The 26,363-nt window shown below is 38.2% G+C and overlaps 1 protein-coding gene and 1 long non-coding RNA gene across 8 annotated transcripts; one reads left to right on the forward strand and one right to left on the reverse strand.

Annotated features, from left to right (window-relative positions):
- Positions 1-362: 362 nt before the first annotated feature.
- Positions 363-681, reverse strand: LOC148845293 (uncharacterized). The gene is made up of 2 exons (XR_016102226.1): positions 549-681; positions 363-484 (listed from the first exon to the last, which is right to left on the reverse strand). It is a non-coding gene; the product is annotated as an uncharacterized LOC148845293 (long non-coding RNA).
- Positions 431-23,756, forward strand: LOC148845294 (las1-like family protein). 7 transcript variants are annotated; one of them, XM_088954994.1, is made up of 10 exons: positions 431-780; positions 1,075-1,252; positions 1,358-1,449; positions 1,718-1,789; positions 8,468-8,574; positions 8,692-8,747; positions 9,118-9,289; positions 20,316-20,399; positions 21,125-21,436; positions 22,671-23,756. In XM_088954994.1, the coding sequence occupies exons 2-10, from the start codon at positions 1,094-1,096 to the stop codon at positions 23,537-23,539; spliced, it is 1,923 nt and encodes a 640-aa protein (XP_088811120.1). In that variant the 5' UTR covers positions 431-780; positions 1,075-1,093; the 3' UTR covers positions 23,540-23,756. The 7 variants fall into 7 exon arrangements, with proteins under 7 accessions (XP_088811120.1, XP_088811121.1, XP_088811122.1 ...); XM_088954995.1 differs by lacking the exon at positions 431-780 and adding an exon at positions 921-986 and having other exon boundaries at positions 1,721-1,789; XM_088954992.1 differs by lacking the exon at positions 431-780 and having other exon boundaries at positions 1,013-1,252.
- Positions 23,757-26,363: the final 2,607 nt, after the last annotated feature.

A 26,363-nucleotide genomic window follows, 5' to 3' on the forward strand; every position in this document is an offset into this window, starting at 1 on the left:
GAAATACACTAGTCATCCTCATCTATATATTCAATAATCACTAGTCATTCACTTGATTTTTTTCCATGGTATCACTTAATCCATTAACCAATAGTCTTTCACTTCCAATAGATGACTCCAAGTCCACTGTGGAATGAGAATCAAGTGCTGGTAGAAGCTATTCCATTATGCAAACACTGCATGCATTCGAATATTTCTTTATATTCACCTCCAATAATAAGAATCATCTGTTGGTTTTCCCTATATACTAATACTATTATCCTTAACAAAAAAAAAATCCCCATTTGATAACCTCATGATGCCCATCAACATAACCCCCCCCCCCCAAAAAAAAAAAAAAAAAAGTTGGATAATAAGAAATAAGTGCATAATGAGTCAATTTATTAAGTCCATTTGCTATATCAGGATCTCATTGCCCACAACCATTCTTGATGTCAATGGCCTCTCCTCATTTTATCTTTTATCTCCAAAGCATGCCCGGCCCCTGCAGATTATCTTGTATGAAAACAGTTCGTTGCCCCATATTATAAGTGTAATATTCAATTTACCTTCTTCTCAAGCGATGGCGACGTAATTGCGTTCTTCTATGGTCACAGCGAAGAAGAAAACCCCCTTCCTTCGTGGCGATTGTGAGTGAAAACTTCCTCTTCGTACACAAAATCACCTAGTAGCCAACTCCGGCGTTCTTCTTCGCCTGCTCTGCGCTGACGTTTAACCAACAAGTCCGGCGGAGAACATTTCTCAATTCTCAACAAGAACGAACACAAAGGTTTTCCCAAGGTTATGTCTCAAGTGTCAGTATTTTACTCTCATTTGCTCATTGGGGTGAGATGGCCATTTTGGTCATTTTGAATATTTGCCTGTGCATCCAATGACTTAATAAAGGGGTATTTAGGTAAAAATAACACCTTCCTTCAATTGGCTAACGGGTGAGAGGTCTTTGTCTAACTGTCAAAGTTCAGGGGTTGTCTGTCACAGACCCCATGGTACATGGGGCATCCTTGTAATTTACCCTTAAAGAAAAATGCTTCTTCCACCCGAAAGGTTAAGGTTTAGGGTTTATGTTTCTTGCAGGCTTAACGTGCACTCTCTAATGGAGTTTCTGCTAGAGTTTCAACAGAAAGGCGATGGCCAGAAGGAAAAGCCAAGCGGTTACAAGCTGGTTCCATGGTTAAATTGGGATGAGTGGAACTTTGTAAGAAAATCTCTCTTCTCTTCCTCTCCGGACTCCGTTGCTGCCGCTCTTAGAAGAGTAAGAAAAAAAATCCTAGTTGAAGAAGAAACAAAACACTAATTCGAGCTATATTTTGATTTGACAACCATATTTTGATTGTGGGTAATTTATTTGTGAGATTAGATATCAGCATGGCGAAGCAGAGGATGTCTTCCCATTGTGGTCGAAGTTACAGCTTCTATTGTCGAAATTCAGCAGAAAGACCCCTTCTTTAGGTGACCATTTTATTTATTTACCCATTTTATTTCATCTGAAGTTACGCATTACCTGCTCATCGGGAAAAAGAAAAATTTGTACTTCTAATTTTAGTTTTCCTGCGTTTTTTCATTTGACTTTCTTGTGTTTCACCATTATTTACTATTAGTTTTTGCGACCAATATTTATGGTATCTTTGGTAATCTTGGGTTTATTTCTGTCTGTCTGTTGACCTCTGTTTGATTGGAATTATGTGCTTGTTCTTAAATTCATCTTGCTTTTCTGTAGCAGGGGCTCCATGGATGATGCTTTGGATTCAGATGAGATGCTGGCTATGCTATATTGCATGGCAATAATGAGGTGACTTTTTTTTTTTTTTGGGGGGGGGGATCCATGGAGATTCGAAGCCATAATATTGTTGGCTCTTTTTTGTGGGTTCGTTGCTTTCATAGAGATTTACTTGCTTATGTCTCTTACTCTCTTACATTCAGAATATTAAGTAATCAACACAACTTGTATTGTATGTTTGCCAATTTGCTCCAAGATATTGGCTTGCATTAGCTAGCTCCTGGCATTTGATCATTGTCTATTGAAGTTAATTTTCAGATGAAGATTACTAAAATGTTAACCCTAGCGTTGGTTCCTATCCACCTTACTTCTTTTTTACCATTTACCGGGAATTGGTATTGAACCTACTTTGTCTCTACCATTCATTGATGACTGAAATAGAACTTAAAGTATAGTTGTTCAAGAAAATAAGCTCTATTAGATCGTGATAGAATGATCTAGTGGCCCTTGGCACGTTGTAGAGTTCCATGGTATCAGCTTTAAAAGAATTGATATTTCTTTAAATTATGCATGTTTCACTATGGCACCTACAAGTGGGAAGAAAATAAAATGTTCAGTTTTTCCCAAGATCGCATAATGAATTTTGATGAAACATACTTTGGATTTCCTGGTCCAACAAGTAAAGAAGGTATTTTTTATTTTTTCATAGGCAAGATGGGAATGGTGGCGAGAAGATTTGAGAGGGGTGAAGTGGAAGGGAGTGAGATTCCACAAAAAGCTGAAAAGATTGAGATCCAAAATCAAAGAGTGGAATAGGGAGCACTTTGGAAGGATAGAGGAGCAAAAGATTAACTTGGTGTCCAGGATTAAGGGACTAGATTCCAAAGAAGCCCAAAGGATTATGAGTGAGCAAGAAAGGGTTTTGAGAAGAAACCTAAAGAGGGAATTGGAAAAAGTTCTTCTGAGAGAGGAAATTCCTTGGAGGCAAATGTTAAGACACAAATGGATTAAAGAAGGGGATGGAAATACAAAATTTTTCCATGCATTGGCTAATGAGAGGAGAAGAAAAAAATTTTATGGCTAAGTTAGAGGTGAACGAGGAGGAAGTCACAAACCAAGATGAGATAGCCAGATTGTTTGTGGATCATTTCAAATCAATCTATAGGAAACCGTTGAATATTAGGCCAAGATTGGAAGGTTTGGATTGGACTAGGTTGTCTGAAGAACAAGTAAACTGGTTAAAAAGGGATTTTAGTGAAGAGGAGATCGAACAGACAGTGTTTTCAATGGATAGATCCAAAGAACCTGGTCCAAATGGCTTCACCATGGCTTTCTATCAGGATTGTCGGGATGTGGTTAGAAAAGACCTTATTGGGGTGTTTCAGGAATTTGCAAACAAGAATAAGGTAAGCCCTAGAGTTAATGTTACCTTCTTAGCCCTAATCCCAAAGAAGATAGATGCAAATGACCCTAAGGATTTTAGGCCGATTAGCCTAGAGACAAGCATCTATAAAATCCTGGATAAAGTGCTTTCTGTGAGAATTCAAGCAGTGCTACCCTCCATCATTAGTCAAGCACAAGGTGCTTTCATGCAAGGAAGGCAAATAATTGATCAGATCTTAATAGCAAGTGAATGTGTGGAGGACATGAGATAGTCAGGGAATCAAGGTTTTGCTTGTAAGCTAGATTTAGAAAAGGCCTATGATCTTGTGGGTTTGAGCTTTTTACTAGAGGTCCTTGGGTGTTGTAGATTTGGAGATAGATGGTGCAATTGGGTAAAGGGCTGTATTAGCTCCTACCATTACTCAAGTCTTGGTTAATGGGGTGGTCAAAGATTTTTTCCCAGCTTGTAGAGGCCTTAGACAAGGTGACCCCCTCTGCCCTTTTCTTTTCACCTTAGTTGCAAATGTCTTCAGTAGATTAATTTCTAAGGCAGATAGGGAAGAGGCAGTGAGAGGTTGGAGGGTAGGAAGGAACAATGTCCTGGTGACCCACCTAAAGTTTGCCAATGGCATCATAATCTTTTGTGAAGGGGGTGATAGGTGAGAAGTGAGGAATCTCAAAGCCCTACTACAACACTTTGAGAATGTCTCCAATCTGAAGATAAACCTGGATAAGAGTTGTGTGGTAGGTGTTACTATGAATGGGAGGGTTCTTGAGTCTGTGGCGGATTGTTTAGGTTGTCCCATTTCTTCTTGGCCCTTGTAGTACCTAGGTCTCCCTCTAGGGGCTAACCCAAGGGAGAGTAGTTTTTAGACCCTAGTTTTGGAAAAGTTTGAGAAAATATTAGCTTCTTGGAAAAAGAACTACATCTCTCTAGGGGGTAGAGTGACCTTATTGAGAACCACCCTAGTAAACCTACCAGTCTATTTTTTCTTTATCTTTAGGATTCCTATTAGGGAGGCTAAGAAGTTGGAGAAATTAATGAGAATTTTTCTTTGGGATTCAAGGGAGGGAAAGAAAAATCATTTAATTAACTGGGAAATAGTTTGTAGGAGTAAAGAGGAGGGTGGACTGGGATTAGGAAGGTTAGTTCTCAAGAATAAAGCTCTCTTAGGAAAATGGTTGTGGAGGTGGCCCATAGAAAGGGAGAGGTTGTGGCATGAAGTGATAGCTAGTATACATGGCAGATTGGAAAATGGATGGGATGCTGGTGTATCACGTCGAGCTACATTGGCAACTCTGTGGAAAGCAATCCAGAGTATCCTCCCTCAATTTCTCAATTTTGTTAGGTATGATGTCAACTCTAGTAAATCTGTTTTATTTTGGGAAGTCACTTGGGTGGGTACCTTTGCCCTTAAGGACCGGTTCCCGTCTCTCTATTCCCTTTCCCTCTACAAGGAAAAAGTTCTCTCATTTTCTCCCAACACCTGCCTCACCCTCATCTTTAAGTTGGGACTTTAGTTTTCGTAGAGGCTTGAGGGATGATGAACTTAGTAATGTTTTGGACCTGTTGTCTCTTCTTGGTAATGTTTTTTTGGACCCTCTTAGATTGGATGTGAGTGAGATTATGGTCCCCTCATCCAAAAGGTTACTTCACATGTGCTTCCTTTTTTAAGGCCCTTTGCTCTTCCTTGGGACAATTGGGTTTTCCAACCAATGAGATATGGTCTAGACCTGTTCCACCTAAAATTATTATTTTTTGCTAGGAGGTGTTTTCTATATCAACACCTTGGATTGCTTGCAAAAGAAAAGGCCTTTCATGTGTTTGTCCACTAACTGGTGCATACTTTGCAAGGCTAGTGGTGAGGATTGCTCCCACTTACTTGTATCTTGTTCCTTTTCTGTTGCTATTTGGAGTTGGATTTTTGCTTTGTTTGGGTGTAGGTGGAATCTGACCGCAGACGTAAGTCAGCTATTTGATCCTTCCTTTTTTGTGTGGCCTACAAAAAAAAGGAAAAACTATGTGAAGATGTATTAGAGCAGCTGCCTTGTGGACAATCTGGGAAAAAAGGAATGCAAGGTTATTCAAAGAAGGCTAATAGTCATACGAAGGACAGGGAATCATGCAGTGTGGGTGCTTCCGCCTAAAGGTTGGGTAAAGCTGAATTTTGATGGTAGCAGCCAAGGAAATCCAGGCCCATCGGGAATAGGAGGGGTGCTGAGAGATAAGGATAGCAACATTTTAGCCTTGTTTTCAGGCCCCGTGGGAATAGGAGACTCTAATAGAGCTGAGATTTTAGTGGCTGTACAAGGTATTCAAATTGCAGAACAATTAGGAATTCAGAATTTGTCAATTGAAGGAGACTCCAAAATTGTTGTGAGATGGCTGATGGATCCAGATTCAGTTTTGTAGCAATACAAAGACTTATCAAGGAAAGTCAATTGGCTCACAAGAAGCATGACTGTTACCTTTCTTTGGGTGGGAAGATCAGCAATACCTTAGCGGATGGGATGATGGGTTAGCTAAGCAAGGGGGCTTCAAGGGAACATTTATTTTGGGCTGCACTGTAATTTTATTTCTGTTTTTTTTTTCCTGTTTTAATTTGATGTAATACTTTGTTAGAAGAGGTAACAGCTCGTACCTCTCCATGGGTTTCCTGTAATGCCTTCATTCTCTGGTTTAATAAAATCATCTTCATTCATCAAAAAGAAGATGGGTTTATTGCTCAGGTTGTGAGCTGTTGGAAGAGATACTCTAACTATGTATAGAAGTCATGACCACACTTTCTGGAGTTCAGATTGCCAAAAGTAATGGTTTTGGTTAGAGTAGATCCAGACCGGATGCAATATAAAGCAAAACAATTACAACCTGTAAATTTTTAATTGCTATAAGTGTGCCCATGGGTTTCCTAAGAAATAAGATCCCATAAAGGCAGGAAATGTACAACCGAAGCATGGCTACAATCAGTATTCAGTAAGAAGCGCACAGCTCCAACAGGGAGGCAAAATTCTTGACAGGGGAAGTTATGGCTAGTTTTAGATGGATTGCAATTAGGAAAAATGCTGTTGCTGATTTTTTCCCTGATTTGTGGTGGAGGGAGAGATTGTGCTGCAGTTTTGTGATACCTGAACACCTCTACATGTTTAGCATGTCTATGTTGGACACCATACACACTTGATATGAGCCTCAGTGCTGCATTAAAACTTTATGGAATATTCTTTGAAAAAGTTGTATACCTTATATGGTTAACCATAGGTGGCAAGATACAAGTATTGAGAACTGATACTTGATTAAAAGAATAAAAATAAAATCATGGTATCAGCATATTAAATGGGACATTCATACCCATGCTGTTTCTTGGATCTCAAGAAGTGAAGTATAAGCTTATTTCCTGTGCCATTTTCATGATTGTACCTGTATTTCGGTACCTTACATAACAGTATTATGCAATTATAAAGCTTTCTAGGGGTTTTCATTTTGTCTATAAGCCCCCACATTTTTATCATTATTGTTAATAAGCAACACTGAATAGAATATTATTGCATGAAAAAGTTTCCTTACCATCTACTAAGATACAAGAAAAAAAGAACAGCAATTTTGCTAACAACAGTTAATGTTAAAACGATTTAAATGTTTACAATTCACCTGCTGGTCCTAGTGTTCCTCATGCAATGTTGTTTCTTTTAACCTCTGTTCTAGTTACAAAGTCTACCAAGCTGTTGGCTGCTCTATGAGTCAACCCAAATGAGTATTGAATAATTCAGGCTAGTAGCTAGAGCTCTTGCTTCTCTAACTAGAAACACCCTATATTTTTGCAAGTGCTCTAAAGCTTTTCTCTTTCACCTTCTAATGAAATTCTTCATTCCCCTATTTCGTAGGCCTTCTTGATCTCTTTTCTCATTTTTGCATGCTCCATGTATACTCTCCCCTGTTCCCTTTATTATATTTTTTTAGAACTCTTAGCATGGTTGGTTAAACATGCATAACATGTCCACATTATTTGCTTATGCATATTCCATCAGCAACATTAAACAACACTTTTGTTAAGAGTAGTAGTGAAACCCTGGCATTCCAGAAACATTCAAAATGAAAGTGTCAGCACAACAGCCAAAGGATGATACATAGCAGGCCATTAAAAAATATATAACTTGTATATTTTGTTCTTAGAATTAATAAATTTCTGGAATTTTACTGATAAAAAAAGGCAATCAATCCACCCCAACTTTACACAATAGTCCCAGTCCAGGTGCTTCTTCTAACTCATCATTATTAACTCTATTCTTAGCTGTAGTCTATCATATTATTTGGAAATCTGGGTTCCCACCTGAATGATCATTTCCTTTTGGCAGAAAGTATTTTTTGCTTATCTAATCTGGAATTTATAGCCATGGGTCTTCCATGTTAGCTGCCTGATACCACTTAGCATTTGACAATCAACCTCCACAACTAAATCATTCCAATGTACTATGGGGGGGTGGTGCATGTATATATGGGTGTGCACATTTCTATCATGTTGAAGAACACAATGAGGTGAGTTGAGACTTGAGACTAGTGCAGCTGATGAAGATTGGTACTTAGAACAAGCAATCATGAACTGGTTCTTTTCAGTGTTTCTTAGACACTCCTAAGTGGAGGAGTATCTTTGTTGGACATCTGTCAGATTCCGGTACTCCATGGATTCTTGAAGGACACTTAAGCATAAAATTTAACTTTATCTACTTGCATATTTGACTTAAATGAAAAACTAATATTCATAATGTATACAATTCATATTAAGCATCAAATATAAAGTTTTAGACCCTTATAACAGGTATATAAAGCTAGAACTTATAACAATTTGACAACTCTTTTTTAGTTTATGCTATTATTTAAACACACCCACTTGGTTCTGTTTTTCTTCTTCCCGAGTCAGACTCCTAGGTATGTGCCAGGTTCTGATTCCCATGTATGTATGTGCTGTTTCTTGTTACCATCTGATCAATTTGGCTAGGGGTTTTATTGGTTGGTTTTTGAATAATTCTTGAAAGAAAATTGTATATGCATTATTGGTAAAACAAGTTTATTCCTGGAATAATCTGGTTAAGTCAATGCTTCAGTCTTTTTCAATTTGACCAGCAGCCTATTTGGTGTTCAAGCATTGTGTAAACATTGTGAGACATAGTACGGATGTCCTTAGCATCACTTAGGATATTGAGTTCATAGTTTGCCTTTCTGTTTTCTGATTCACCATAAATTTTTAGTTCCTTGATAACAGTAAAAAAAATTCAATCCCTTCCCCTTAGTTATGTCATAAAGAATTGGTATCTGTTCCTTTTTAATTTGTTGTATTAGTAAGCTCAGAGTTAGTATTTGGTTAATTTGTGAAGGCTTGTTAATGGTCTTATCGAGAAAACACGCAAGAAAACAGAGGTTTCCATTGGTGAAGCTGCAGATGCAATTGGCATACCACGTATGCTGATCGATATTCGTCATGGTACCTTTTCATTTGCTTTCTCTATTTATTGGCCTTTCTGTCACAAATGCCTTTTGTCTTTTATCCTGGCTCTTTGAGAGTGTTAATATGTCCTTGATCACATTTCAATATTTTTAGAGGGTTCACATCGTGATCTCCCTTCACTTCAGCTGGTCCGCCATGCCTCCATGAAGGTAAGGTATTTTTCAAACTGCATACAGTCTATCAATTTTCTTATTCCTTATATTACCAAAAGCTAATGAGAGTATAGTACTTTATGTTCAGACATCAAACTTTGGCAAAATTTTTAGGATTCTAGTAATCCTCTGGATTGCACATTCACTATCTTGCTAGTTGAACCAATCCATACCTATCGTTTCAAATGACATAAAGTGAATTGGTTGATGTCATGTAATCTAGGATATGTGGTGCTTACAGTTATTCAGAGTTTCCCTCCTTTTCTCTTTTGTGAATCTCAAAATGTATTAAATAAACCATTTTACTTATCAAAAATAAACAAATTAAACTATTATATCATTTGTTTTCTCCGTTTGACAATTTCAGGCACTTGATTGGTTGAAATCATACTACTGGGAGCCTCAAAAGAATGCAATTCCAATTCAAAGGGATGGAGTTAGTGTCAGGAAAGAAATCAAGTCTAAACTTCGAGAGTTAGCCTTTTACATTAGCGTTAGGCAGGCTCAACAATCCAGTTTGTCACTAATCAAGGGGAGACGTAAGTCGAGAAGTTGTTTTATTCATGAATTGTTCAAAAAGGAATATTTTATTCTAGTACTTAGTTGCAACTTGCGAGCATACTACTTTAACTTCTTTTTTCTCTCCTTTCTATGCAGCTAAAAATCATAAACCTTTTTACATTTCAAGTTTCAAATTCCAAAAGCTCTCAAATTATTCAAACTACCAATCATAATGTTTTGGATTATAAAAAATTCTCCATCATCAAAATTGTTTTCAGTGATGGGATCATATGATGAACCAATCATATAAATGATATTAGATTTCTGGTCACCCAACAATTTAGAATAAAGGAAATAACTTCTATGCAAAAAAAAAAATCAATAAAAAGAAATAAATCCATTGGGTAATGCATTTTTTATGTAATATGCGCATAAAAAACTTAAGATGTGAAGAGAGGTCCCATGTGATGGGAGAGTTTGTGGAGGTAGGCCATTTGGAAAAAAGCTTTGATGATTGAAGCTAAGGAGCTTCTATTTGAGGAACTGAGATTAAATGGTCTGCTGAGCTTGAAAATCAGGGAGCAAAGAGAGGGATGGTGCTGTTTGAAGGTTTGGGGGTAATTGAAGGGTTCAAGGAGTTTGTGGAAGGTGCAAGTAACAAAGGCAAACAAAATAGCTGGAAAGAGTTTCTCTCAGAAACTGGAAGAAGGTTTGTTGTAGAGTATAAGAGAAAAAGGTTCTTTTATTTCTTTGACAGAATTTTTTGGCAAGGGTAAGAATCAGATGGTCTGTTTCCCAGAGGGAAGGAAGAGTCAGGGCTGGAAGGCAGTTCATGGGGTCCTATGTGAACTGCTGCAACGTTTGGGTGCTAAAAGAGGAGTAACAGTAAAAAGGAAGATAAGCAGTTCTACTAGTTCGGTGAGCAATAATAAGCAAGAGACTCTTATAGTGACAGCTGGGGCAGGTAAATACAGAATGGGGGTAAACATACAGAGGAGATTGGGAAAGTAAACTGATAGTTAAAACTTCAGCTCACATTCTAGACTGGAGGAAAGTCGCAGATCTGTTAACAGCAAGCTTGAAGTTGAAGAGTACGTTTATTCTAACACCTTTTGAGAAAGACAAGGCTTTGCTGGACTTGCTTGAGAATAGAGTAGAAATTGAGGCATTAAATATCCAAGCTGAACTTGGAAATCTCACATTATCAAGATGGTGTTCGGGATCAAACTCCAAAGATTTCTTTGTTGAAGATGGAGTTCTGGTACGTTTCTTAGGCCTTCCCTTTCACTTGTGGAAGCAAGAAACTGCTGAAGCCATTGCTCTGATGTGTGGAGGATCACTAGGGGGTGTTGGGGAGAGCTTTTTCAGCTTCCATTTTATTGAATGGAGTAAAACCTGAGGAGATTCCTTGGAAGATAGAGGTGCTAGTTGAAGGACAATGTTACTTAGTGTGGCTGGCTTCATCCGTTGAATCTGTGCTTTGGAAAGAGGCTCATAGGGAGGGAGATGAGAAGGTTGAAGAAGAACTGCGTGGCAAGAAAGGATTGGATGATTCAAACAAGAAAAGCACTTTCACTAAAATGGAAAAACAAATGCTGGAGAAACAAAAATGTAGCATTCAGGGGGTGGGTCTTATGCGTGTGGAAGCAGTGAACAGTCTAGAGGGTGGCAGGTCTTTTGCACAGGTTGTAACTGGCGCCAATCTGGCTTTCTTAGCCAAGGAAAAGGGGTTGGTGTAGGGAAGAACTGAACCTAGACCTGATAAAACCAAACCGAGCCTGGGGTTGGACGTGTCTGGCCCTTTTAAAAGTCACGTGAAGTCGCAATTTATTAACAATGGGCCAAAGCCAAAGCCCTTGTGGAATGATACTATTGTTAATAAAGGCCCAAATGGGTCAACGGGCCCGACCCAGTCATTTTAAAAGGCACGTGAGCCTTTAAAGAGTCACATGACTAGGGTTATTGCTAAGGTAGACGACAGAAACTGTCTATTGTCGTCTTCCTCAAGCTCTTCGACTTATGAGAAGAGTTCTTCCCAGGCCGTTGTTTCGAAAATGCCTTCTCAGTCGGCTAGCACTCTACAGTGGCGTCCAATGAAAAGAGCTCATCGATTTTCTCCTGATCGTTGTAATCCGTGCTCTGTCAAAAGCAGCAATCCAGAGAAATGTAACCTGAATCTCTCGTCTGATGAGGAGGATTGCTATGTTTCGGATTCTGAAACTGAGGATACTTTGAGCCTTGGCAACATCGACCTCTCTCAAACAAAGGACCCCTTTGAAGATGACAGTCTAAACACTGAAGTGATGTTCCTAGAGGAAGACGGTTGTGGCTCTTTGTTAGGATTTCAAGCGGCAGCTCCCTCTCCCCCGCCAGGATGTACTTCACATAAGGTTTGCTTGGGTTCAACGGCTGTTACGGAAGTTGCACGGGGGACATCTACTCCAACAAACAAATCCACTTGTGGACTGCAACATGCTCAGTTTATCTATCTAGGGGATCAGAACTCATTACTGGCAGAATCACCGGTTAGGGGGCAATCCTCAAAGGTAGCCTCGGCTGCATTGGTTAATAAAGATTTGATTGAACCTAAACAACTTCCAAAGATCAATCAATCAGGGGAACCAGACCTAGATTTGATACCTCTGATAGCACATTCTGCTCCTGTTCCCACTCTGCCAGTTCCCTTTGAGTCAGGTACGCCTGTCGATTTGTTTTCTGGTACTAACAAGGGTCCTATGCCTGCAACAGGTACTTCGGCCTCTCAGCCAGAAGGATTGGCCAATAGAGGGGAGTGGGAATGTGGCTAAGGGTTGTGGAGAAGAGGAGGGGAAGTCTTTATCAAAAAGGAAGCAGGAAGAAGAATTAGAGAGAATATGGGAGCGGATTTGTTCTCTCTTGGAGGATTATAAAGAGAAAGAAGAGCAAATGGAGGTTATCCCTACAAAATTGGAACAGGAGGGGAATAGAGAGAGCTTTAGAAGTGCTAGAGTAGATAAAAGTAGGAAAAAAAAAAAGAAAAGATCAGAGGTGGAAAGGCTAATCTCAGATATTGAGGGTGATATTGAGTTTAATGGTCGAGGGGAGAGAAGAAAGGGTCTCAAGTAAAGGGGGGTAAGGGTGTTTGGGAGGGAGTTCTACTATTTCCTAATGAAAATCATAAGTTGGAATGTGAGGGGCTTAGGAAGTGCAAGGAAGAGAAGACTAATAAAAGAGATGCTTAGAAGGGAAAGTTCTGATGTGGTTATGCTACAAGAGACAAAATTAGAAGGGATAGATAGAAGGTTATGCTACAAGAGACAAAATTAGAAGGGATGGACAGAAGGTGGGCTAGAAGTGTGTGGAAATCAAGAGGGATTAGTTGGGCTTCAACTCCCTCTTGGGGAGCTTCAGGGGGGATAATTACCTTGTGGAAAGAAGATGTGGTAGAAGCAGTTGAGGAATTAGTAGGTAACTTCTCTGTGTCTTTGAAATTCAAAATGGTGGAGGGTGATTTTACTTGGCTGCTAACCAATGTGTATGGGCCCAATAATTATAGAGAGAGAGGAATGAATTGTGGGGGGAGTTGTATGGCATTCAAGGGTTATGGGAAGGTCCTTGGTGCTTAGGTGGAGATTTCAATGTTATTCAGTTCACAACAGAGTCAAATAACCCTCATCAATTCATCACTACTAGCATGAGGAAATTCAATGATTTTATTAACTCTTGTGAGCTGAAGGAGATTCCTCTTTTGCAAGCCAATTTTACCTAGTCCAACTTTCAGGAGAACGCAACATGTTTGAAGCTAGATAGATTCTTGTTCAATGAAGCCTGGGAGAATCAATGGAGGGGGTTCATGGCTAAAGGGTTACCTAGAGTTACTTCAGATCACTGCCCTATTCAGTTAGGAGAGGAACCATTAGACTCTGGACCTAGACCCTTTCGATTTGAGAATATGTGGTTGACTCACCCAGACTTTGTAAAATATATTGAGAGCTGGTGGAGTGAAGAGCTAAGGGGGGTGAAGTGGAAAGAAGTTAGTTTTCATAGAAAACTAAGGAACTTGAGGACAAAATTGAAAGTCTGGAACAGGGACCAATTTGGGAGGTTAGAGGATTTAAAATCTTCCTTGTTGACTCAAATTGAAGAATTGGACAAAAAGGAATCCCAAAGGACTATGAATGCACAAGAACGGGAGTTGAGATGGAATTTAAAGAAGGAATTAGAAGAGGTCCTGCTACGAGGAGATTTCATGGAGGCAAAAATCAAGGTTTAAATGGACCAAGGAAGGAGATGGGAACGCAAAACTTTTTCATGCGATGGCCAATGGGAGGAAAAATTTTGTAGGACAACTTGAGATTGATGGAGAGGAAATCTCCTCTCAAGAAGAGATAGCCAGATGCTTTGTAGATCATTTTAAGTCAATTCTGAGAAGGCCTCTTGATTGTAGGATGGAAGTGGATGGTCTAGATTGGCTACATCTTTCTGAGAGGGAGAAGGAAGAGTTCAGACAAGCAGTTTTCCTAATGGATAGATCTAAGGCTCCTAGGCCAGATGGATTCACGATGGCCTTTTATCAAGATTGTTGGGACATAGTTAAAAATGATTTATTTGAGGTCTTCAGGGAGTTTGAGGATAATCATGTTGTTAGCCCTGGAGTCAATGCTACTTTTGTAGCTCTTGTTCCAAAGAAGGCTGTCGCTAAACATCCTAAGGACTTCAGACCAATCAGCTTGGTGACTAGTGTTTACAAAATTTTGGCTAAGGTCTTATCCTTGAGGATTAAAGTGGTACTTCCCTCTCTAATTAGTCAAACTCAAGGTGCGTTTGTACAAGGCAAACAAATAGTAGATCAGGTTTTGATAGCTAATGAATGTGTGGAGGAGATGAAGAGATCAGGTAAGAAGGGCTTTGTTTGCAAATTGGATCTTGAAAAAGCCTACGATATGGTGGACTGGAGCTTCCTCTTAGAGGTGCTAAGTGTGGATTTGGGGAAAGATGGTGCAATTGGATCAAGGGTTGTCTCACTTCTTGCCATTATTCTATCCTTGTGAATGGAGTAGTTAAGGATTTCTTCCCAGCTTTTAGAGGCCTAAGACAAGGTGATCCACTCTTCCCCTTTTTATTCACTCTTGTTGCTGATGTGTTAAGTAGATTGATATCAAAAGCAGACAGGGAGGAGGTTGTGAGTGGTTGGAGAATAGGAAGAAATACTGTGCCTGTGACTCACCTTCAGTTTGCAGATGATACTATAATCTTTTGTGAATGAAGCGATTTGAGGAAGGTTGGGAACCTTAAGAATTTAATTAATTTTTTTTGAAAAGGCCTCAAATCTAAAAATCAACTTAGAAAAAAGTTGTGTGGTGGGAGTCAATATGGATGCTCAAGAAATAGAGGCTATTACAGGTTGCTTAGAGTGCTCCACCTCTTCCTAGCCCTTAACTTATCTAGGTCTTCCCCTAGGAGGTAACCCAAAGGAAAGCCGCTTTTGGATCCCTGTTGTTGAAGAGTTTGGTAAGAAGTTGGCAAGCTGGAAAAAGAATTATATCCCTGTGGGGGGTAGAGTGACTTTGATCAAATCCACACTTGCTAATTTGTCTATCTACTTTTTTGTCTATCTTTAAGATTCCTACTAGGGAAGCTAAGAGGTTAGAGAAAATGATGAGGGACTTCTTGTGGGAGCTGGGGCAAGAGAAGAAGGATCATTTGGTTAGATGGGAGATAGTTAGTCGGAGTAGGAGGAATGAGGATTAGGAATAGGGAATATCACTTCCAAGAATGTAGCCCTTCTAGGTAAGTGGTTGTGGAGGTGGCCTTTAGAGAGGGAGAGGTTATGGCATGAAGTGGTGGCAAGTATCCATGGCTATTCCGGAAATGGTTGGGATGCAGGAGTATCCAGATGGAAACTCTTGCAACACCTTGGAAGGCAATTCATGGCATCCTCCCGCAGTTTCTACGCTTTATAAGGTATGATGCTTGCTCTGGGACTCGTATTCTTTTTTGGGATGACACTTGGGTGGGAAATTTGCCCCTTAAGGATCTATTCCCTTCTCTCTTCTCTATTTCCCTTTATAAAAAAGAACCAGTGTCTTCCTTTATTTTGCCCCCGTATACCCCTTTGTCAACAAATTGGGACCTTGGATTCCGTAGAGGTTTGAGGGATGAGGAATCCTTATTAGTTTCTGAGCTCCTATTGTTACTTGATTCTGCTTGCCTGGACCCACTAAATCCTGATAGGAGGATTTGGACTTTGACTCCAAAAGGGCTGCTTACTTGTGTTTCTTTCTTTAATTCCCTCTGCTCCAGTTCTTCTCCTCGGGCTTTCCCAGTTAAGGAAGTTTGGTCCAGGCCTATTCCCCCAAAAATTGATGTATTTTGTTGGGAAGTTTACTTGGGTAAAATCAATACGATGGATAACCTGCAGAAGAAAAGACCTTTTTTGTGTTTATCTCCTAACTGGTGTATTTTGTGCAAAGCGCAAAATGAGGACTGTTACCACTTATTGATTTCTTGTTCTTTTGCTGCAGCCATTTGGAATTGGGTATTTGATTTGTTCGAGTGTAGGTGGAACTTGCCAGCTGAGGTAAATCTGCTGTTTTCCCCTTCTACCTTTGTGTGGACTACAAGAAGAGGGAGAGTCATGTTGAAGTGTATAAGAGCAGCTCTCCTTTGGACTATTTGGGAAGAGAGAAATTCCAGAATTTTTCAGGAGAAGGAAAGAAGCATTCTTGAGGCCAAAGAGTGTATTGTTACAAGGACTATTTTGTGGCTGAAATCCTTAAAGCTCTTTGAAGATTATTCCTTTGAGGATTTAATAAGGAATTGGTCAGCTGTTGCCCTCACTTCCTCTATGAAGCCTAGAGTCCAAGTAACTTGGACTCTGCCGATGGAGGGTTTTATTAAGCTGAACTTTGACGGAAGTAGTCAGGGTAACCCAGGACCGTCTGGGATTGGTGGTGTATTGAGAGATGAGAACAGCAACATTATTGCCTTTTTTTCGGGACCGGTGGGAATAGGAGACTCTGCGAGAGCTGAACTACTAGCTGTGGCACAGGGCGTACAGATTGCCTATCAACTCGGAGTACAAAACTTAATAATTGAAGGAGACTCCAAGGTGGTAGTAAGATGGTTGGCTGACCCCGGTACTGTTACTTGGAACTTTAAGGATATTTTTAAAATGGTTAAATGGCTATTGAGGGGTATGACAGTTAGAGTTCAGTGTCTGGGTAGATCAGCTAATGCCTTGGCTGATTATCTTGCTAAACAAGGGGCTACTCGGGTTTCATTGTATTGGGCTTCACTGTTACTTGTAATTTTCTTTTTCCTTTGTTATGTTCTTTAACTAAAGGGTTGATGGTTTCTTCCATCTCCCCTCTTTAAAGAGGAGGTAGCATCCCGTGCCTCTCCCTAAGTTGTACTATCTTTGACTTTGTTTTAATAAATCTGAACATTCACTGATCAAAAAAAGAAATAAATCCATTGGGAAGAGAAAGCGGCTTATGAAGGTTCTTCTTGGCCCTTTTTGTGTTGAACTTTCCTAAAACACCAAAAGAAACTAAGAACTTGATTTTCCTTATTGGCTTTTGATTTTACTCTTTTTACTTGGCCATAATTACCAAACTGCCCCTATATTATTGTATTAAATTAATCTATAGTCATTGGTCCTTGTATGTCCCACCTACAGTATGCTGATGACACCTTAATCTTCTTAGATGCCTCAGTGAACCAAGTCTTGAATCTCCAAGCGATTCTAGCTAACTTTGAGATTCTGACTGGTCTGAAAGTGAATCTAGAGAAGAGTCTACTGATAGGAGTAGGAGAGATAAGTAGGGGGGGAGATGGAACAGTTTGCAGGGGTGCTGGAGTGCAGAATAGGGGAGCTTCCATTTATGTATTTAGGGCTTCTGGTGGTGTCAAAGACAGCAGCAACTATCATTTGGAAGCCTCTATTAGAAAGAGTAGAAAAGAGATTGGACAGGTGAAAGGATAAGTACCTACCGTTGGGAGGGAGACTCACACTTATAAAGAGTGTTTTGGCCAGTTTACCAACTTATTACCTTTCCTTGCTAAAAGTCCCTAATGAAGTGGCTATGAAGGTGGAGAAAATTCAAAGAGACTTATGGGAAGGGGTGGGGGAGCCAAAAAATATCATTTGGTCAAGTGGGAGAAGGGGTGTGCAAGCCAAAGGAGATGGGAGGTTTGGGGCTGAGAAGGGTTAAGTTAATAAATAAAGCACTTATAGGGAAGTGGCTGTGGAGATTTGGGCAAGGGAGAGAGGGAAGATTTATGGAGGAGAGTGGTGGTTTCGAAATATGGTGTGATAAGAATTGGGTGGGAACCAAGGGAAGTGAGAAGCTCATATGAGGTGAGTGTCTGCAAAGTAATAACGAGTTTCAATCAAGAATTCAGAAAATTGGTCAAGTTTAAAGTGGGGGAAGACTCTAGAGTGAGGTTTTAGGAAGATGAGTGGCTTGAGATAGGGAAGTTAAGTGAGGTGTGCCCAAGATCATACAAGTTAACAGAACAACAAGTCTCAATAGCTCAATGCTATGAGTGGAGAGGGGAGCAATTGATCTGGAATACAAAATTCAGAAGGCCTCTCCTAGACCAAGAACTGGAAGAGTTTATTATGCTTCTGGAAATATTAGAAGGGACCGACATTTCTAGAGATATAGAAGATGGTCTTTGGTGGAAAGAATGTAAGGAAGGTAGATTCACAGTCAAGTCATTCTACAAAGCTTTAATAAGAGAAGAAAGGGGTACAGATCAGATAAAAGGAGTATGGGGTAACCCGGTTCCCCCAAGGGTAAAAGCCTTTGCTTGGTTGGTGGCACATGACAGCATCCTCACATCTGATCACATGAAATCTAGGGGTTTATATTATGCAATCAGGAGGAAGAAACAGTCTTCCATTTGTTCCACTCATGCATTACAGCAAGCTTCATATGGAAGTTCTCCTTTCTATTTGGGGTGAGTGATTTCCATCCATCGACTTCAGCAGAAATATTCTCCTTGTGGCCAAAGCTTAGAGGTAGTAAGAAAGCTAGGATTATTTGGAGTTGTGTCCCTTTTGCAGTATGTTGGTCTATCCAGAGGGAGAGAAATAGAATAGTTTTCGAGAATAGGTCAAACAACATAGAACACACGGTAGCTGCAGTGACTAATCTGATCTCAGAATGGATTCTCAGACTCCCAGATTTCGACCAAGTCTCCAAGTCTGATTTGTTGAAAATTGTGGAATACCCTTGAATCGCAACCTTGTAATGTAGAATCCTTTTAAATTTGAAGCTTTGAGAATGTATTTGCTGTGTCATCTAGACACCCAAGGATGTTAGGATGTAACTCTTTTTCCTTTTAATGAAAAATTTTCTTGATTCTTCAATAAAAATTTATTTTTATTCTCCTCCTCTCATGTGTGTTCCTATCACTAGCACCTGTATCTGATTAAGTAAACTTCAGTAGCAATGGTATGGGCAAGGATCAAAATATTGATACACCTGATACCAATAAGTGGTATCAGTGCATATCAATATGACCATCTCTCCTTTTTATTATTATTTTTTTTAAGTTTATTAGCAATAGAGGATGCATTCTACCACCCAAAAGTTTTAAACTTCAAAAATCATGTGTATCAGTGTATCCATGTATCTCCATGGTCACTGATAGGGATACAATATAACCGATAATTTGATCCTTGCTTTGGGTATGCATAATCTTGGGTCCCCATGGTATAGGGGTGGGGGTTATTTAGTAATGGCCCAATACTTTCTTTGTACTCCAGACCAATTGCACATGGGGACTCTACTAGAGTAGGGATAACAGTTGTATTGCGAGGCCTACAATGACTCAAGTTGTGCTAGGTTGATTGAGGAACAAAAGAAGAGTGAACATGTACAGGCCCACCCATACCTTGTGCTGAAACTTAATTAATTATAATGGGGGTAATGAGGATCGAACACTAGACCACTTGGCCAAAGTGGCTCTGATACCATCTCAAAGAACCATTGAACCTAAAAGCTTAAGATATTAGGTGAGGTCCTTGAATAGGTTGATATTCTCTAATAGGATTTAATTATATATAACACTTATTTCCACTACTAATAAAATTTTCAGCTATCCATCAAAGAAAATATATACCTAATTTCCTCCAGTTTCATAATTGCTTCGCCTTAAACCTAGTGATTTAAAAGGCCGCATTTCAGGGTAGGCATCTCGCTTAGGTCCTGGGTGCAGCCTTTTCAAAAGGCGCACGCCTGGTGCACCCTGTGCCTCAGCTTCGAGAACCCTCTATTTGGTAATGTTGTTCATTCATTCATCCTAATAAAATGTCTTCTCAAAAAGCAATTAAAACTATAAACTCATTATTTTTTGTGTGAGAACTAAGAATTTAAGACATAACGTGGACTTGTTTGGGCTTGCCTCGAGGGGCGTGGCACAAAGGCGGCTCATAGAATCAAGAATGTAATATGTTTTACATCACATTAGCTACTTGAAGTAATGCAACTGAGAAAAAAGAGTGGGGGTTTTATATGCTTGAAAATGTTTTATATATTTGATTTTATTTTTAAATTCTCATTTGAATATGCTTTATTTGAATATATAATATGTTTTTAAAAACATTTATTTTAAAACTAAAGTTCATATTTTTATTAATGTTATGCTTGATAATTTTTTGATTTTTTGCGTTCTTTTTGAACTTTTTGGCATTTTTTTATTTTTTTATTTTTTAGCCTTTTTTTTATTTTTGCGCCTTGCTCAAAAAGGTGCACGCCTCAGGCACAAATTGACCCCTGTGCCTTGCACTTTTAAAACACTGCTTAAACCTTCTCATCATCACTATCAATATATCAAGCATATATGTTGGTCTTCCTCCACTTCAACCCACTTCAAGATTCTTAACAAATAATATATATATATATATATACATTACTGATTTTCTAGGACTGAAAATAAAACTGCATGCTAGATAATTAACTGTCCTAATATGACATTTTTATACTAATATGCTATATAGTGAAACATTAAATTGATTTAAAAACTTTTGGTTTGTAGTTCCTAAGTTTTGCTTTGATTGACTATCATTTGTAGGTTTTAAACAGTCCGAATTGCTTTTTGGATGCACAACATTTTTTTCTCGAATGGCTGGAAAACTCAAGTCTTTGAAATATGGAGGTATGGTTATCCAATTGGTTGAATTCTCTAAGGTGCCATGTGTCAAAGGCAATATTTGCTACTTTGGGGAGAGGACCCTTATTGACTTGATTATTTCCTAACACAAAAAAGATGTTCTTTCTCCCCATGCCCCTAAAAGGTAGGGGCTATTCGAGTCGATCCAAGCCAAATATCTAGTTATTCAAGCTCAGCTTGCCAATAAAGTATGAGGCTTGAGCTCAAGCTAGAGACTTGAGATGGCCAAAATCTCGTAAGCTCGAGCTCGATTGTGAACCAACTGTTTTATAAAAATTATTTTTTATTTGACATATAAAAAAATTAAGAATTATAAAAACTAGTTACTATTATTTTTTTATATAAAAAATAAAAAAATTATATATATAACCTCGATTAGGCTTACAAGGCTCATGAGTTGAGCTTTATTGGGCTCAAGCTTAGTTCAGTTTAGGCCAAGCCAAATCGAGCTTTTCACGAGCCGAGCTCGAATAGCTCGTGAAAAGCTCGGCTCATGACCACCCTTACTAAAAGGGGAGAAAAGCAAGTGGGGATTAGTGCTGAGATGCATAAGTGTAAATTAAAAAACATAAAAATTTTGGTTTGTTTTTTCTTGAAAAGTCCAGAAAACATTCACTTGTTCACTGATGTTCTAAATGGTACCGTGGAATAGATTGCTTTCAGAAGTGGGATTTCATAATTACTGATCAGTCTACAATCTCATTTTTCAGGTTACAAGAAACAGATTACGAAGACAATGAGAAACCTTATTAGGTTGTATTCATCATTCCCATTAGAAGTGGTGTCAGTGTTGTTGCAGTTTCTACTTAAGTCATCTGATTGTTCAGAGGGAAATGAGGTAGACTCCTATAAGTCACAAGTGGAGAATGACCTGGGCAGTTTGAAACCCATACAAGGCACAGTTAATGTTTGGAAGCTTGTAATAGCCAAGTTATCTCATAAGGAACCAAAATTTCTCCTTACCATGATAAAAGCAGTACTTGAGATGATTGAGGCACAGGAAACCCCAAGTTCTGGAACTGGTATTTTTCAATTCTTTCCGTAGTGTTTGCTTTTTACTTGTTATTTGATTTGAAGGTTTTTCTGTATATTTATCTCTAACGGCATTGTTTTCAAATGGTTTGCAAGGTTTATTTTCTATTATTTTTAGTTAACCTCAGTTTCTTTGATGAGTTTTCTACATTCATGAGTCCCATGATGCTTTAAAAGGTATAGAAGGTTTAAGCCCCGAGTCTTTCCTCAAGGCAAGGGACCAAGGACTAAGGAGTAAGGAGAATACCTCAAAGTTTGGAGATTCCCACCTCAACATATAAAATACATGCTTAACATTTTGGGTCATTTTTATGCCAAGAATGTTACAGCAGGCCAAAATGGGGGCCCTGTTACAAGACTGAGTTTAAAAGATCATCTCTCTCCCTCCCCTGCCACCCCATGTGCAGAAGTTTGTTTAAACTGAGAATTTGATAGGACCTTGAACCCTTTGATGTTTTATCACGGAGTTCATATGGTAGGTTTTGAAGGGTCTGCTATCACCTATATTACCTGGATATGATGAGGGTATGTCTGGATATTGTATAAAATACGAAATTTACACCAAAAAATTGACATATCTAACTTGATATGACACCCTTGTATGGGTATCCAGGTATCATAGGTAATCACTAATCACTAATTCACTTCAAAATAAAGTGATCTTTTTCCAGGGTTTGAGGATCTTTTTCTTCTTGTCCTCTTCCATCTCTCTTTTCTAGTTTTCTTTTGGAGTTATTTTGTGTTGCTGGGTTGAGGATCTTAAAAACTATAGATAGCCTCAATGTATCTAAATTTTTCCCCTTTCTTTGCAAAGAGGAATTCTAGGGTAAAGGCTGAGTAGAAAATTGGGAAGGTTTACAAGAGAAACGGAAAAAAGATTATGCTGATAAAAAAAAAAAAAAAAGAGGGGAAAAGGGATATTATGTGTATGTATAATTCAGTGCAGATTGTATTTTCAATTTATTGTTTCACTCTGTATGTGTCTTAGATATTTCTAGCTGGGACCTTCAAAAAGTTATATTGGGTTTGTAAAAATAACTATTATTGCAACTTAGCATGCATGTGTACAGTGCATGATGCTTCTTTTCTCCTACCATTTCAATAGGTACTTCCTTTCCTAAATTTCATTTGCTTCTATTTTATAATTGTAGTTGAGAAGACCATTTGACTTTCTAGCAAGTAATGTAGTTTAATTTTGCTGTTTCAATTATTTGTCTTCAACAGGAGATCATCCTCTCTCATTGTCACTTAATAATCATCAAATAGAATTTCTTTCTTCTCTGGTTCTATGGCTTATCGAGAGGCTTAAAGAATTAAAAAACCTAAGATGTAGACAATCTGAGAATGGAATTCCTTCAGAAGAAGCAGATGTTATACCAATAGCAACTCTGGTGGAACTCATACGGAAATGTCTTCTGATAGTAGCACCGGGCAACAGCCTTCTTACAGATTCAGCATTGATTCTTGCAGAGATGATTGGGAATAACTCTCTTGTTGAGCAACTCAAGAAACTCCCGTTGCTTAGATTACCGGATTTTGATTTTACCGATGAAAATTCCAGTTCATTGGATCCTGAAAACTTCCTTCTCCAACAAGAGGAATTTATTGTTCAGGCAGCAGCAAAGCTGAAGTTGCTTAAAATACAGCAGAAGAAAAGTAAAATGGTGAATAGCACACCAATCAACAGTGGTATGGAAAAGAAGACAAATACATGGACTTTGGTCAAGTCATGGAACCCATGTCCAATAGGTATGTTGCCTCATGCTCTTAGTTCATCTGGTGTTCTTCCTGTTCTTGACGGCACAAACCACCACAAGGTCCAAGATTCTTTAGTAGGGTCCTTCGAAGAAAAAGAGAATTGTGAACTTAATAGATCCATTGGCAAGAGAGATGCAAGCTGTGGTGTTGAATCATTGGAAAACACAAATGCCATGAAGAAGATGAAACAGTCAGTAGATGATGTTGGGTTGGATGGTCAAAGTGATTTATCATCAGGAGGTATTACCGGTCGATTGCTGATTGATGGGTTTTGGAAGAAGGTTGGGGAAGAGGAGCTGCAGGCCATTGGGTCTGCTATCAGGATTTTGGTATAGTAAATTGCATGGATTCTAGAGGGCTTACATTGTATAATGAAGCATGACCTTGTTAATGCCATTTACACAAATGAAAAGAAAAAAAAGAAAAGAAAGGTGATGGCATAGTGGTCCTGTGGCAATTTTGTACTTTTCTTATAATATAATTTGTTTAATTGGAATATCTTTATTATTCGATTTCTTAACTAGTATGTACAAGACTGTTAGTTTGAGCTCATCCACATGCAAAAAATCATCTCGGAGCAAAAATTGGTGCCATTCCTAAATACTATTAGATTATATATTCAATGAACACTAGCACCCAATTAACACTTCCTGGTACATGCATGCACAGCTAAAAGAGAAAAACTCACATCTGTTTGGATTGTGACTTTTAGAGCTGTAAGAGAAGTTAATTTTGTTTGACTTTTAGTTGCGACTTGTTGCTGTGAATCCCGTAGGTAGGACACAGTATGAAAAAAGGAAACTGAATTCATTGTGCGTGAGTTTATATAGGCCCATGTTTGATATTTTATTGTTTTTTAAAATTAAAAAAGACAAAATTTATAAGTATCATAGAGAGGGTAGAGGTGTTGTGGCATCTAGCAAAATCCGAGTCCAAATCCTAAAAAGCTCTTGGCTTTATCGAATTTGGATTCCGATCCTAATGGATCTATTAGTATCCATATCCAGTCCACTTTAATATAATTCAAATTAGATCTGACCATTTATCCCATAAATGCTTCTATTTAAATGGATCCAAAGTAAATCCGATTGGCTTTTAGTCGAGCAGCTATAAATATAACTAAAATCTGACTAAATATGCGAATAAACTAGTTAATATGATTTATAAAATATTATAAGTTATGGTCTTATAGAGGTATTGGGATCTGAATGGGTCACATTCCCAAACTTATATCCATGCCAGATACCCATGGAAGCAAAGTCATGTCCAACCTATTTTGTATTTGATCATTTTTCAACAACACCAGCTAAAATAGAATTCAGATTAGCTAAATGTGATGGTTGTTCAGTGGGCTGTGGTATTAGAGGTAGGTTTCATGTCAATAATAAATTCATGGTGCCACTGTTAAAGGTGCAGGGCTTATGTATTTTATTATTGGCATGAAACCTTATCATTAGTTCCACAGCCTATTAAACAATCATTGCATTCGGCTAGCTATTCGAGTTCCACTCGTCAAGAAATTATGAGGAGCTCGAGCTCAATTAGAGTTACAGACTTGAGCTCCAGTTCAGCTTGAGTCAAAAGCTTATAAATTCAAGTTTGGCTCAGCTTGAATTCGATTTAAACCAAGCTGAACCAAGCTCAAATAGCTTGTAGAAAAGCTTGACTCATGACCACCCTTTGTTGTATTTAGGGTCAAGCTGGTCTATTTTGCTATGGGTTATGTCAGGTTTTGGTCAAAGGTTTGACCTAAACCTATGCAAGGATTTTTTGGTTGGGTTTGGGTTGGCCCGATTTCTTGCCAGAGGAAAAATCTATTATATCGGAAAGATATGGTATGAGAAGAATTTTGACCAATTAAAGCACCCCGTGAATTGTGATGAACACCACCTAATTGATTCATTGGGTGTAAGTTTTTCAGGTATTATAACCGAACCCCTTGCTAAAATGTTTTAATATTTCTTAACACTAAGGGAAAAACCAATTAAAACACCCCGTGAATTGTGATGAACACCACCTAATTGATTCATTGGGTGTAAGTTTTTCAGGTATTATAACCGAACCCCTTGCTAAAATGTTTTAATATTTCTTAACACTAAGGAAAAATTTGGTAAAATGTTCTTAATATTTAGGCCTAATGGTAATCAAAAAATAATTGATCAAGAGTAGATTGATGAATAGGACATCATGTCTCACTTTCCAAGAGAAATAGGACAACTAATGCTAGTCTCGTTATATTTATTTCTTGGGTTTTTTATTATCAAAAAAATAAAAATTTGACAAAATTTAAAAGGATTATGAAGCACAACAATGTGGAGAGAGAAACAGTTGATATTGGACCCAATCCTTTTCGAAGTCCTTTTCTAAGTATTCAATTTAGGAGGACTGTAGCATGCCAGGCAGGTGGAATCAGATGAGGACAAGTTTAACAACATTACAGAAAATAAATGTCTTGAAAACCCAACCTAAGGATGCAAACAGATTGAATTGAACTGAATATAGGTAGATCCAGATTTGATTTTTTTATATATATTTGAATCTGAATCAGATCTTATCTATAAGATTTACATCAAATTTGGACTGCTTCGATTGTTGAATTGTATATAAAAATTGAATTAAAATGATCAAAATATCATATATTATTAACAAAATGAACTAAGAATGACTTTGGTACTGTATTTCATGAACAAAATGAATTGAAAATTATTTGGGCCTATTTGTTTTTTGGGAAATTATTTATCTAGTGCATTTATTCATATTCTTTTATTTTTCAGTTAAATAAGACAATAACTGTTTTATCCAAAAATGGACATTATTAAAAGGGGTAATTTTGTCCTATCTAAGTGTTGGCAACATTTCCCCTAGGTTGAAAGTTATTTATCCACTTAGAAGATAAGTATAACTTACCCGGACACATAAATCTGAGAAAAAAAATGGTCGAATTTTCCCCCTCTCAAAATCCAAAAAAAAACAAACACATACGCCCTCATACAAAACTTGAACCTATGATAATTTAGTAAAAACATCACATTCAAACCAGTTTTACTAATAAACCCTATACCTTCAGAGCATATATATTAAATTAAATTGAATTAGATTATACGGCGGATCTATATATAACCAATCCAATCAATGAATTAGGACCACCCTTAATGGGAT

This window comes from Nelumbo lutea, chromosome 7, assembly GCF_056320005.1.
Source record: "Nelumbo lutea isolate HS-2025 chromosome 7, American lotus-T2T, whole genome shotgun sequence".
Lineage (NCBI taxonomy): Eukaryota > Viridiplantae > Streptophyta > Magnoliopsida > Proteales > Nelumbonaceae > Nelumbo > Nelumbo lutea.